This window comes from Netta rufina (assembly GCF_964035555.1).
Source record: "Netta rufina genome assembly, chromosome: 6".
Taxonomy (NCBI): domain Eukaryota; kingdom Metazoa; phylum Chordata; class Aves; order Anseriformes; family Anatidae; genus Netta; species Netta rufina.
This window is the reverse complement of record NC_140129.1, coordinates 20081029-20094586: the sequence shown is the minus strand read 5'-3', so window position 1 is coordinate 20094586 and position 13558 is coordinate 20081029. Positions and strand designations below refer to the sequence as shown.

Here is a 13558-nt window from a genome sequence, read left to right as displayed (position 1 = left end):
GGCAATTCGGTACTTGGTCAATACAATTACTATTCTTCATAAAATACAAAGGACTCAAAATTTCTTGTATAAAACTATGATCACTTGCAACAGTAACTTTACAAGCCATTTAAGGTATAAAAATTCTGTTTCTTGAGTGTAATGATACATATGTCAACTAAGCCTATTTTAAATATAGATCTATTTTATGATTTTTGTATGAACATCATAGACCCAAGATATTTTGTTTTTCTTCCAAGAGTTAAAAACACATTAAACCAGAACGGCATTTCATTGCTTCTTGCGGTGCTGGGGTCAATTTATCATTTGCCACAAGGATTAAGATGTTTCCTGTACTCAATGTGAAATATTGTTAGATCAGACTACTGTCAGCTGTTTACCATTTATCCTTGTATGAAGGATTTCAGGTGTTGGATGCACCCTTCCATACTGTTACTGTAACTCATAAGATCACTTATGAGTATGCCTGGCAAGTCCTCTACAAAATGGTTAACTTCTCTTGTCTTTTAATTCTGCAATACCAATTTGCAGACTTCAAGTACTTGATGGTTACATAAGAACTAAAGAAATTGATTTTTTTTAAAAACCTCTGAAGACACGTTAATAAAACCTTACAGTTTGCATGTAATGGAAATAAATTTAAGTGAGCTGGTTAAAAAAAAAATAGTAATTTTCTTTGTATAATTTTTGTTTGTTTCATTTAAGTTTAAGTATCCAAACAACGGACTATCCACAATGGTACTTTCAAATCACAGAGTGAATTAACTTAATTTCTTGAAACTCTTCCTGTTATTCAGTCTTTCTTCCTTATTTCCATCCATAGTTCTTTTTGAGGTGATGGTATTTTGGTGTTCCTTACCAATCAATTCACCTTTGAGTGCTTGTAATTTCATGTATTCTGAAACATTCCATTGTCTTTGGTCAGACCATCTGCAGCTGTTAATCAATTTTTTCCTGGTATTTAATATGGCATTGGTAGTGGTCAAAGTCAGCAGTGCATGCTTAAATAAGCATTTGAATGTAATCTAATGATATTTTTATTGACCTCCATGTATTTGCAAGTGAATTAATTTAAAACACTGTATATCTTTTTATATTATAAATTGTGTTCCATTTTCAATCAGAAGCTGGCATCTTGTGCAGTCTTCCCAAAGATACTATTTCAGAGTCCAGCTTTGAAGTAGATTTCTGCTCGTTGAACTGGGTGTGCTACTGGTTAAACAAGATGGAGGCAGTTGCAGCTGCTTATCCTTTCTGCTTCAGGAAAACAGGACCTTGCTGCCCTTTCTTCGGTTTTGCTACCCTGGACGGATGTCCTTGGTAACAGAGGAAAGAAATTACAAGGGACTTCTCCACTAGTTAGTGGGAGAGCTAGCCTCTGTCTGCTTTCATAGCAAAAGAGGCATTCAGTGTTTTGGCATTCTGATCTGCGTGCACAGCTGGAGCAGCAGCTCCTTAGCTACCTGCTCCTTTCCCTAGCATCAGACCTTGTTAAAGGTCTTGCTACCATTCTCCTACATATCCTTCCTTGTCTTTGCTGACATTTTTGGTATTAGTATAGTGTCATTCACAAATCTTCTGTGCCTTGCTTTAATTCTAATAGTTTCTTAGTAATTCATAACTTTGACTGTCATTTGTGGTAGCTTGGAGGATGTTTCTGTATTGCATAGCAATATATCTCTTGTTTTGTTGGTTGTGTAATCTATGTCTTTGTTTTTTGGAGTCAGCTCTGTATAAACTGATAAAAGAACCATGTGTTCTTTTTCCTCCAGTCTGTCTCAATATGTGTTTTTTCACATATAAGTTGTCTTTGTCAGGTGAAGTGAATAAGACGGTAGTGTTTAACATGATTCTTCTGTCCTGTTAGAATGAGGAGGTCTGTCCAAATACATTCTCCTTCTGCAGATGGCTTTGCTTTTTTACCTTCTCATACTCTGTCCTGGTAAGAGTTCTAAGGAACTGGCAGTATCCATGCACCCTGGTATGCTCATGAAAGCCCACAAAAAGGCATGAAGTCCAGCAGTTTTTAATCAGGATTCAGTACAACTGAACAAAATCCATCTTCTCATTTTTTTTCTGTGGGTGTAGAAGATAAAGCCAGTGTTCTACAAAATTCGTTGCTCCAATGAATGGCACAAAGGTTTTGAGATAACGGAAAAAGTCACTTATATAGATTTTCTTTCTTCATCTCTTTTCTTCATGTTGAGGGAGCTGAGATAGAACAGTGGAACACAGAGTGGTCTCTGCAAGTGTACTTTGCTATCAGATGCCCAGAGTTTTTCTCCATTGAGAGAACAGACAGTGAGAGCTCTGCTTTCCTTCAGCAGAGGGTAGGCGGAACTCAAGGGTTTTTATCAGATCCCAAAGCAGAAGGGAACTTGAATAGGGAGGAGAAATGCAAGTCCTTCTGAAAAACAATTAGAGCTATACCTGGTGTGGAACAACTTTATAAGGACAAGCGTTCCAGTGTCACAGACAATACTTTCCCTTCTGTGTGCTATTCCACCAAGGCTTAGGTGTGTTTCCAAGGAGCTGTCTTAAAGGAAAAAGCTAATATTTAGCTTTTCAAAAAAGCTGAACTAATAAGCTGCTGACTTTAAGAAGCTTGGGGCAATGAAGAAGTGTGGGAAAGGGAGAATTAGTATACTATTTGAGAGAGAATGTTTCTAGAAATCTTTCTCTATACATTAACTACAGTGCATCAAGAAGAGTTTTGTTTTTCTTTTTTCAGGATCCTGACTTTTGTTTTGTAAAATTGTGCATATGTCTTGGTAAAAGGGAAATTGAACATTCTGGATCTAGAATTGCTCTTAGATTTAAATCAGAAGCACTACCTGAATGTCTTAATTCTCTTGGCTTTAATAGGAGGCTGCCATTAATTTTGTTCTCCAAAGTAGTTATCAGAAGGTCTGTAGAAATAAAATATACTGGTTTCATTTATATTCCCATGATGAACTAGCGCATGCTGATCTACAGTTGCTATTTTGTCCACTAATATGAAATCCCTATCCCTGCTTCTTTGCTGGTAGATTTTTAGAAGTTCAGTGAGCACTGCAAATCGCCTGAAGAGTGGAAAATTCCCCTGTCACACAGATGCCCTTATCAGCAGCAACCAGATGGAGCTCTGAGCAGGCACATTATCAATGTTAAATTGCTTTTTTTTTTGAGCAGAGACGATTAAAGCATTCCTTCAGAAATGGGTGGTATAAGCTGAAAACTTAAGGACAGTAATATTCTGAAATGTTACTATTTTAGAAGCATATGAAAGTATCTTGACAAACAATGCATATCAAAAACATTATTCTTTCAAACTGATGGAGCTGAAATTTTAAAGAAATATTCTATTTTGAATAAAATAGTCATCCTGTAGTTTCTTCTTACTTACATAAATTACTGAAATATGTTAAATGCATAAAACTCTAGAATAGATTTCAATATGTATTCAGTCATGTTATATTAAATTTGTATGATTTTAGTTGAAGGACTAAGTATGTTTGGACTGAGCTTTGCAGTTTATATTAAATTAACAAAATGATGTTTCAGAATAATACAATTATTCCTTTATTTTAATTAAAGGAATGTATGTTGATTTGTTAAAACAACCTCTCAGAGAGCATAAAGTAAGTTGTTTGCTCCAGGTCTTGGGGGTAAAAGATAACACAGTACTGCAACATCCAATTCCAAAATCAAACAAAACTATCGAATATGGCCTAAGCAATTGGCACCTAAGTATCAGATTACAATAACACTAAGAAGGCAATCATCTGTGTGGTGTGTAGAGATTTAGTGACACAACTCTTGTTTCATGAGCTGCACTGAATACTAGTGTTTCATTCAGAATTAACCTCTCAGGCTTTTCTTGACTAACTTATCAATAAAGGTCATTGCTTCCATTATAACAAACTAGTTTCATACTTAATTACTTGATGGCATATCCATTGTACTATCTATTTGTTTAAAGAAAACAAAAGCACTGCCATTGAAGAGAACTCATTTTAGACTTATCTGATTGATTGAAATTTAGCCAAGCTGTACATTGTCGTCTTAGATTTGCACATAAATTCCCTTATTATCAAGGAGTTGTGTGCATACAGAAAAATGCTGCTGAATTAACCTTTATTTATTCTTCAGTCACAACTGTAGTCGCTCTCTTAATATAGTACTTACTAATCAAACACTTTTAAATCACATGTGTTAGTATCTTGGAAATGTTTGCTTTGTCCTTGGTCATATTTTGGCAGTACCTAACGCTAAAGATTAGTTTACAGCTTTCTTTCATTTAGTGTACACTGGGAATTTATGGTGAATGTCATGTCTGCAGAAGCTTGAACAATGCTTTTCCATTCAAAACCATCATGTTTTTCATGCAGAACAAACTTGGAACTTGAGCTCGTCCATCGAGGAGGCAACTTATGTTCAGGAGGTGCAAGCACAGCTGGAAAAAGATCATGTTTAAGTAAGTTTTATTTTATGTAGTACGATATAAAGTATTAACAGACTGAATAAAGATATCTATTTTTAACATTTTCTAAACATCATTTTTTCTTTTAAGAACCTTTCTTCTGCTCTGCTATAATGGATCTTGTTTTTTGTTACAATTTGAGAAATCTGAAGTCTGATTTCCATTAGTTATTCATTAGAGCAATGCATATATTGTGAGTATAATATATTTAGAAAGCAATTGTCGTAGTGTCCATGTAATGTTTTCAATACTTGCATCTTTTTGTGAGTATGTCTATTAAGAATTGTAAGGGTAAAATGGAATTTGTGGACATACAGAAAGGCTTTGTTCACCTTGGCTGTTGCTATTAATAGTAAAGGAATTCTGTTTCTCTGAGTACTCTTGTAGCTCACAGTAGCAGCAGATTTGTAAGTGTGGGACCAACTCATGTCCACTATCTCTAATTTTCTTAGCTCTTTAACTGCAAAATTCAGACTTGTTTTGGTAGAAACTCAAATCCTCATTGTTCTTAAAGATTGAATACATGTCAAATAAAGTATTTATAGTTGACAGATGTGCTTTTTTTTCTTAACATAAAATCTTTTACTGCGATGTAGATTGTTAGAAATGGACACTTTCTTTTGTCAAGAAAATTTGGAAAGCCTGCCAGGATACTACTACTAATAACGCTTGTTTGAATTGAGCTTATGCTGCTGCAGCAGTAGTAGATTCAGTACTAAAAATGTCAGAAAACTTGGGCCCATCTTTGCCTTTTTTCTACATTATCCATGGGCAATGCTTTTCTCATCATTTGAGATGATGAGCCATGGAATAATCCCATCACGTGCTATGTTGCCCATGTCTGTTCTATGGTAAGAGCCTTCTGTTACTGCCAGGAAAGGTAAGTTCATTGTATTTCATTCAAGTGCTGTGATTGATTTCTGAAAAATTGTTATAAATCCTACTGCGCATTGTGTCCCTTCCACCATTGTTACACACCCTCTCCCAGACAAGTAAATTACCTGAATAACTCATGTGTTTAATGCATTCCTAGATCATTGTTGCAAATTCGAAGCATATAACAAAATCATGGCTGTACTAATAATTTCTACTTGCAATACGATTTACTTTGAGTTGTATGCTTACAATTAAGGTGGACATTTTCTTTCTGAATTTCAGCCACTTACTGCATGCATTACCTATTTCACAGGCATTTTATTTGAAAGACTATGATGAACAGTTTAGGGCAGAGAAGTCAGCTTGAAATATTTTAAAGGCTTTCCAATTTTAAGTGAAAAAACAGAATGGTATCGAACATGACAGTATACCCCTGTTTTCACATAGCCATACCAGATTTTAGTAGCCATGCAAGTTCTGTATGTCTTGATATTTCGAAGTTTAGAACTGTGTTTGTAACCTCTAAGGTCATACTTCTGTCTTCTAATATTTCAAAGACAGGAGTTTACAGTTTCTCCGTGTAATTTTTTGTTAATGATAGAAGTGGAATAAAATATATTCCTTACAGTTTAAAACACTGAAATGTTTGGTGCCATACCAGTACGAAATTTGTTGCATGTGCCTATTTAAAAGCTTAATATATACATAAATAGATAGGATAAAATAATGGGTTTATTTTTGTGGCTGTTTGTTTTGTTTGTTTTTGTTTTCCCTGAAATCACCAACTAATGTCATCATTGTTGGAAGAACGTGACTTGGCAGAGAATGTTGAACCACCAGAGAGCGAGTCAGTTTCCTCAGCGTTTCTCTGTAGCTCCATTGTTTCTAATTTGAACTATAACAATTGACACCAACAAAGGAAATACCACAAAGTTTAATAAATAAATTCCACCAAGCCGAGGGCACGATAGCTGGCTGTATTTTTTTGTGTGTAAAACATTATTTAATCCTTATACTCACCACACCATCCCTTCAACATCATATTGCATAAAGTAGGACTCTGAAATACTTAAGATCTGATTTAGAAAGAACCATACCTTTAGCTGATAGCCAGTGAAAAGATAAGTCAAGATTCTTGATATATATCCCTCAAGTCTTGAGATGCATGTAGGACTTATCATTAGAGAAACTCTTTTTTTTTTGAGAATTACCAAATTGGAAATGATACATAGAGAATATATCTTCACTGGAGAATTGCATTATGGTGGATTGTAACTTTGACAAGATAAGAAAACTTAAGTCCTGTTTAAATTCATGTATCATACTTACTTAATTTCCAGCACTTCTACCGTTTTGCCAATGACTCTGTATGTATCTTTGGAAATAAACCACCGTGTCTGTTTATCAGAATAAATCACTTTCTACAAGTTTAGTTTGTTCCAGTAAAAGATAGGTGTTCCTCACATTTGAAAAATATGGAAATAGTCTTCTTAATGAAGCTTTACTTAAAGTTGTATAAACTATTGGTTTGGTATTGTCACAAAATTTAAAATATTTATGAAATACTTACATCTTCAGTGATATAGGGAAGAATGTGTGGAAATTTTATATAGTATACCTCTTACTTCTGCAAACCATAGGGCCTTGATCAAAATCACAGTTACCTGCTAGCTTATTTTAAATTTCTTAAGCTGGTTTTTAATACCAGTGGTTGTGATAATGCAAGGAATCTTTTGATACCAGCAATGCCATTTTTATAACACCATTAGTTGCCAATGTAAAGAGTGAAGTAACAAAGGAAAGAAGAATTAGTTTTAAATCCTCATCTTCAGAATTTGTACACAGACAGAAGAACTTTTTTTTCCCCATGATCTGATTCAAGTATTTGAATCATTTCATACAACTTGAATAATCTTTTTTTAAATGTGATAACATTCCTTGATCGTTTCTACTTACACTTTGTGTTTTGTTTACTATAATATTTTTTCTTCCTTTCTTAAATTATTGTGTACTTCTGTTTGCTGATTGTGCTATTCATGGGAATAGTGCTTTTTCATCTATCAGTTACATTATTTAAAGGGTACATTATTTAAAGAGTTCTAGTGCATATCCTCTGATGAAGAGGTAGGGACAGCATTTAAAAATAAGGCACTTGATTTTTGCACACTTGTTAATAGAGTGATATATTTTCATATTTAGATCTAAATCAGATCTGTTGGTGTTCTTATCTGTCTTACACTCAGGAAAACTGAAGGCAGCCTTTGAAGTGTCCGGGTGAAAGACACTATGTAAATGAATGTGACATTGTTTTAAACAATGTGGAGACATAAATATCATCTATTCATTGTTCAAGTGTTCACATGCTGTTTATGTACTGTGTTAGTATTTTTTTTAATTGTTATGTAGCAAGCTAGTCGTATTTTATCTCCCAATAAAATGGGCTCATTTTTAATGTGAGGTAATGGGGTCCTGGAACAGAGCTGTACTGTGTTTCCATTTAGTGCTAGTAATTTAGTTTTGGACAGTAATCCAAATATGACTAATGGCAGGAGAATTACTTTTCCAGATATAGAGCAGGGTTTATTTCAATAAGGCTGTTACATAATTATGATTTTCCTTCATTGCCTCTTTAATTTATTTGCATTTATAAGAAAAAAAAAATAGTTCTTGAGACAGATGGATTGTATAATATATTTTACTCTCTTTCCATAGTCATTTTTTTTTCCAATCGATATTGCTGTTTTTTCTAGTTTTCACTTAAAATGTAATATTTTAACTTTTCACTTAAACTGTAACTTCAACTTCTTCGCCTTGTGCAGTGAGGAAGGAATGGTTTAAAAATTTCACACCCTCTCTCAAGGTGTGTACTGTTTTCTTAGTCTCATTTGTACGCATTGACATGGCTTTTGTTTTTATTTGTAAACATAACTCATTTCACATCTAGCAAAAGTAACCCCAAATATAACCCATTTTTGTTTTTCTTATGAGATAATGACATGTCTTGTGATTAAGCACACTGCACTGTATTAGTCTTGTAAGAACTGTGAAGTTCAGTGATCAGATATAGTAGAAAACAGAGTATGTTGTCCCAGGTGAGCTGTTACAGTGGCAAGCGTCAGCGAAGGCAGTGGGAACAAATAGGTCAAGAGCTGTTTTAGTAAATTGAACCATGAGGGCAGCTGCTCTTGGGAAGTAAAATTAAGAATGATTAATGTAGCTGTTAGTGTCAGTGATAGAGTCTGTGTGACAGGAATGCTGAAGAAAATTTGGCTGTAAAATTGCCATTTTAAGGTTTAAAGGGGTGTGTGTGTGTGTGCACTACACAGTATGCAACCATAAAGGCAGTCTTATTTATATATTTATAAAATATGGAATAATTGTTCAGGTCTTACCTCTTTGTTTTATAAAGTTTAAGATATGATGATTTGTTTTCTGTTTTTGTTACTCTGTATCTATAGAGCAGCTTCAAAACGCAATATTACGGCTGAACAATTGGTACTTACCATTTATGCCTGTTTCTGTTTAATTTGTATGTAAATATTTTTCATTGTGATTGCTCTAGTAACCTTGCAATAGTGAGTGAACAGTTCCATGGTATTTAAAGGTTGTCCATAATGATTATATAAATTCTATAATGAATTTATAATCTAGTCCTTTTAACTTCTAGTTCTCTTTTTGTGGATGTTTTTTTTTTTTTTTTTTTATCTGTTTTTTTTTTTCTCTTTGTCATGAGGATAGTTGGTTTGTTTCTCCTTCAGGAAGGATTAAATACCCCATCACCATGTCCTCTCGCTCCAGCTTCCCTGTGTGGAGCACCTTATCTTCACACTCACTATAGCTAGCAGAGTCTGTGTATCAAGTGCATTAACTGGAAAAGATATTTGTTTACAAGTGGACATTATAAAGTATTTGAGACTCATGTAACCCGGCCTAGTGTCCAGCACTGTCATACCTTCATTGGTGGTTCTAACCATTGAGAAGCCATATTGTTCCACTGATTTTTCTTTTCCTTCTTCTGTTCATTTTAAGCTTGTATTTTGCATTTGTAGATGGTTTAGTGTTGTAGTCTGTCTAGGTGATGTTAGTACCAGTTTAATCATCACTCTGTTTTTGTGAGCACAGAACATTTTCTTGGCTTGAAGCATTTCCTAAGCTCTTCGTGCTGTGTTTTTTTTTTTTTTTTTTTTTGTGTGTGTGTGTGTTTTTTTTTTTTTTTTTTTTTTGTACATATCTGCTCCCTTGGTATCAAGTTTTTCAGCCACCTTGGTTGTTGAAACAGAGGCAGACGTTACAGTATGGCCAGCACACACATATGGCTCATTCCTGAAGGAGGAAAAACCAGATGCTTTTATGAATTGCTGAGTGCAACAATCTCCTTCCTGTAATCCGCTAACGTGGATGTGATTACAAAGATTCCTACTTAGATCTGTGCGGCCGCTGAAAGAAAAAAGAATAAAATTAGTTTTCAGGAATGCTTTTTCTCTTGGTATAGTGCATTTCTGTGGGTGTTATTTCTGTGGGTGTTTGGTGGTGGTGGTAGTTTATTTCTCTGTGAGGATTTTTGTTTATTCATTTGCTTTTAAGTTAGGAGCTGACAATTTGCTGATCTTCAGTGGCATCCATTTGTGCTAACTTTGAAAAAGCAGTTTTTCTCATGAACAGATGATCCCAACTATTCCTAAAAAGTTTGGTATGTCATCATACATGGTATGTATGTCATCATACATGGTATGAGAGGTAAAAATAGATACCATTCGTAGAGGAAAAAATAATCCATTGCTGAAGTTTATTTCATACACTGGCAAGTTTAATGTAGAAAATAGTTGTTTCATCAGCAGTTAAGACTTCAGATATTTGTACAGACTATTCACATGCATTAATAGGCTTTTCCTGACTTTCACATTTCTTTTTCTTTACTGATTTCAATCTCCTGGGTCAGTGATGAATAGGAAGATGCTGTCAGCAAGTCTTTGCAACTGCTGTTGATAAGTAGACTATGTAAAAGCTCTTTAAGGAGGAAAAAATTTTCAGTTTCCTTATTAAAAATCAATTCCCATCTGCTTCTGTCAAGTGTTTTTTGTTGTAATCTACACTTCTGGATAGATACAGCAAGCTTATGGGTGAAGAAGAGCATGAGGTCTTGAAAGAGTCTGGTAAGATCTTCACACAGCAGTTGAGACAAGGATGTTTTGCATTCCACTTGTGATTAACTGCTGACTTACTGCTTTGTAATCCTATGACATTCTAAATATGAATACTAATTTCTAGAATTAGAAAAGATTGGATCAAAGTAGGAAAGTGGAGATTTTCATGACATCAGTATGTTATTACATCCTTCTAAAACATGAGACTGGAGAATAAACGTCATCTAAACTTTTGCAAGCAAAATCAAGCCAGCCAATTCCTTATTTTTCTTTGTTCTTTGTCATAATTATTGCAGCACACTGTTGTACATTGTAGAAGTGGCATTAGTAACAGGTACCAATCCTGTGACTTAAATCTCACTAATTTGGGATTTGACTTAACGGTCAAGAGACTGTTTAAAAAAAAAAAAAAAAAAAAGGAAAAAGAAGGCAGCAAGAAACATGTAGAAATTTGAGATCACTTTGGCAAAGACAATACCAAGATATTACTAGTGAGACCAAAACTTGCAGCTGCATGTAACTTCCTGAATTACTCATTTTGTCAGTTCAGCACAGCATTTTTATAAATGCTCTCATTCAGTTATCAAATCCGTATCCGGTCATCTCTCAGAGTTTAGTTTTCTTTTGTGCTGTGCAGGATTGACACGAAAAGAGCTGTGAAATCACCTTCTCTTTATAGACTCCTGCATTATTCACCCAAGGATAGCAGAAGGTTTTTAAGAGCTTTGTTAACATCTGTAAAATCAATGTGCCTTAATACTGAAAATACTGAACAATGCAACTACAGGTGCTAGTGCAGGCAGTGGGGTTATGTAGACAAAATACCAACCAACTTTGGATTTCTTAAGAGAGTGGAAGCAGTAGAATGTTTCCTCTAATAGCTTTAATCCCAATGCAAAGACAGAGCAGCTCAAAGCGTAAGACACTTTTTAAAGTACTCGTTCTGATATAGTTCTTTGCTCCTCTCAGCAGTGATAGCTGGGAAGTGGAGTTGGTATAGGAAGAGCTGAAAAAAAATGTACCACAAGCAGAAGTGTATGGAACAACAGATTTATTTTTCTATTTATAGAAAAGGAATTAAGAAAGGCTAATATAAATCAAAGCTAAAGCTAGTCTAAATGCTAATCTTTATGATTCTATTAAGCATTTTACTGAAGCTTGGCAAGTATTGTGTGAAAACAAGGACCATCTAAGTAAGTTAGGAGAATGGAGACTGCTGCTTCAATGTAGGTAATATTTGAGTCACATGAACATGTTTGAAAGCCAGTAATAATCCAGGTCATTTATATAGCTTGTCTCAAATACCATGCAAGCATTAGAAGAGATGGATTATAATAAAATTATTTTTGCTATTAGCTTCTCACAATCTTCTGCGAATAAATCTGTAACTCTCATTTTGCTGTGTTTTTGTAACTACCAATCTGTAATTTGGATGCTGCAGTGCTTTTTAAAATTAATCATCTTTTACCAAAATTTGATAAGAGTATTCTTGTGAAGACTGAGGCTGTTCCTGTCTTTCCCACTTAAGAAAGTCCTTGACGTGAAGATGCTGTGAACGTGGAGGAGTTAGGGACGCCGAGGGGGTTATGGCCTTTCTTCTTGGTCTTCAGAAGACTGGGCAGGGTTGTTGTGTGGGGGCCATTGCCATGTTAATGTTTTGCTTTAATTTGCTTAAAAAAGGAAAGAAATAAAGTGTATTTTAAACCTTTTAAATAGCATAACCCCAAAAGAGAGGATGCTCTATTATTTTGCTTCCATTTTGGAATGATGTCTTCACGTGAATACACAGGCAGAGAACCTCTGCTGTTTATTTGCCCCATGGCAGATTTCTGCCAGTCTCACAATCATAAGAATGCTAGAAGTAAAAAACCCAAGCACTTTGTGCATAAAGTTGCCAGTTCTAAATTCTCAGTGCTCCAGTGATTTTCTTTACTTTCCTCAAAAACTCCATAGTAGCAGTAAATTTGTGGTACAGCTGTGGAGTTTACATCTCAGTTTAAAAGAAAGGAAGATGTTTGTGACAAAATGCATTTAAATACTTATCATGGAAGTAAACTAGCATGAACTTAACACACACTATAAATTCTCTGTGTATTCTCACTGGACATGTCCTTGTGCCATTACTGTAATGTAAAATAGAAAATTGTTTGTGAAGAAATAGACCTGTTTCTGACAATATTTAGTCTTGCTTCGATAGTCTTTTTTCTGAGAACAGACAAATCAGAACTTTTACTATCTCTGAAAGCGACACCATCATGTGACTTTTGTTGTGGTGTTCCCATTAGGGGGCAATGTTATTCCTTTGTTACCCAGGGTTTAGAAACAAGCATGGCTGTGCTACATTGACTTAGAGAATATCTTAATATTTATAAGTCAAGACATAAAATATATTTTGAAAAAGGTCAACATAATTTACTACATATTATCTAGCTTTACATTTATGTTCTATATGTGTCTTGTAAAACAGTGACAGCTGCCTTCATCACCCACAAAAATACCATTTTACAAGACTGCTAACCTGAATTCTTCTGTTCAGGTTCAGTTATGTTAGAATGTGTTTTGACTCCACAAATGTTGCATACTTGGAGATTATAAATAGATTCTCTAGTGCTAGGATTTGATACTTGCCTTCTTCATTTTATATTAATAAAGTCTCGGGAAAATAGCTATCAAAAGAACAGAGGGTTAATTAATTATGTGAAGCTTTTTTTTTTTTTTTTTTTGCATAGTTGCCTATTTCTGTTTGAAGCTAGGAGCAGTTCAGAAAAAGCTGACATTCTATTTAGTAGCAGAGAGGCAAGAGGGAAGGAGTGGATGCTTGCATGGCTTTCATTCTAAACAAAAATAAATGAAGCAGTATGGTTTTATGAAACATTGGTATATTTTCAGGCTTTTGAAGTTTGTCAGCAAAGCAGTGTTTTGCTAGAATCTCTTGCCAGGAGAAAAGATGACTTATTTTGTCCTCATTGACTGTTTTTATTCAGAAAGCAGGTGACAGCAATCAATTCCAGTGCCATCTACATCTCCAATTATTATACAAACCCCAGGAGCTAATTACAGCCCTCAGGCTCTGATA

At 34.6% G+C, this 13558-nt stretch overlaps 1 protein-coding gene across 8 annotated transcripts in view; it reads left to right on the top strand.

The window, feature by feature from the left end:
- Nucleotides 1-13558, top strand: part of UBR3 (ubiquitin protein ligase E3 component n-recognin 3) — a 105437-nt gene that overhangs the window by 64735 nt on the left and 27144 nt on the right. For all 8 annotated transcript variants that reach the window (XM_084289234.1, XM_084289233.1, XM_084289232.1 and 5 more), the window contains one exon: nt 4371-4456. In XM_084289234.1, the coding sequence (XP_084145360.1) occupies nt 4371-4456 (86 nt within the window). The remainder of the gene's footprint in view (nt 1-4370; nt 4457-13558) is intronic.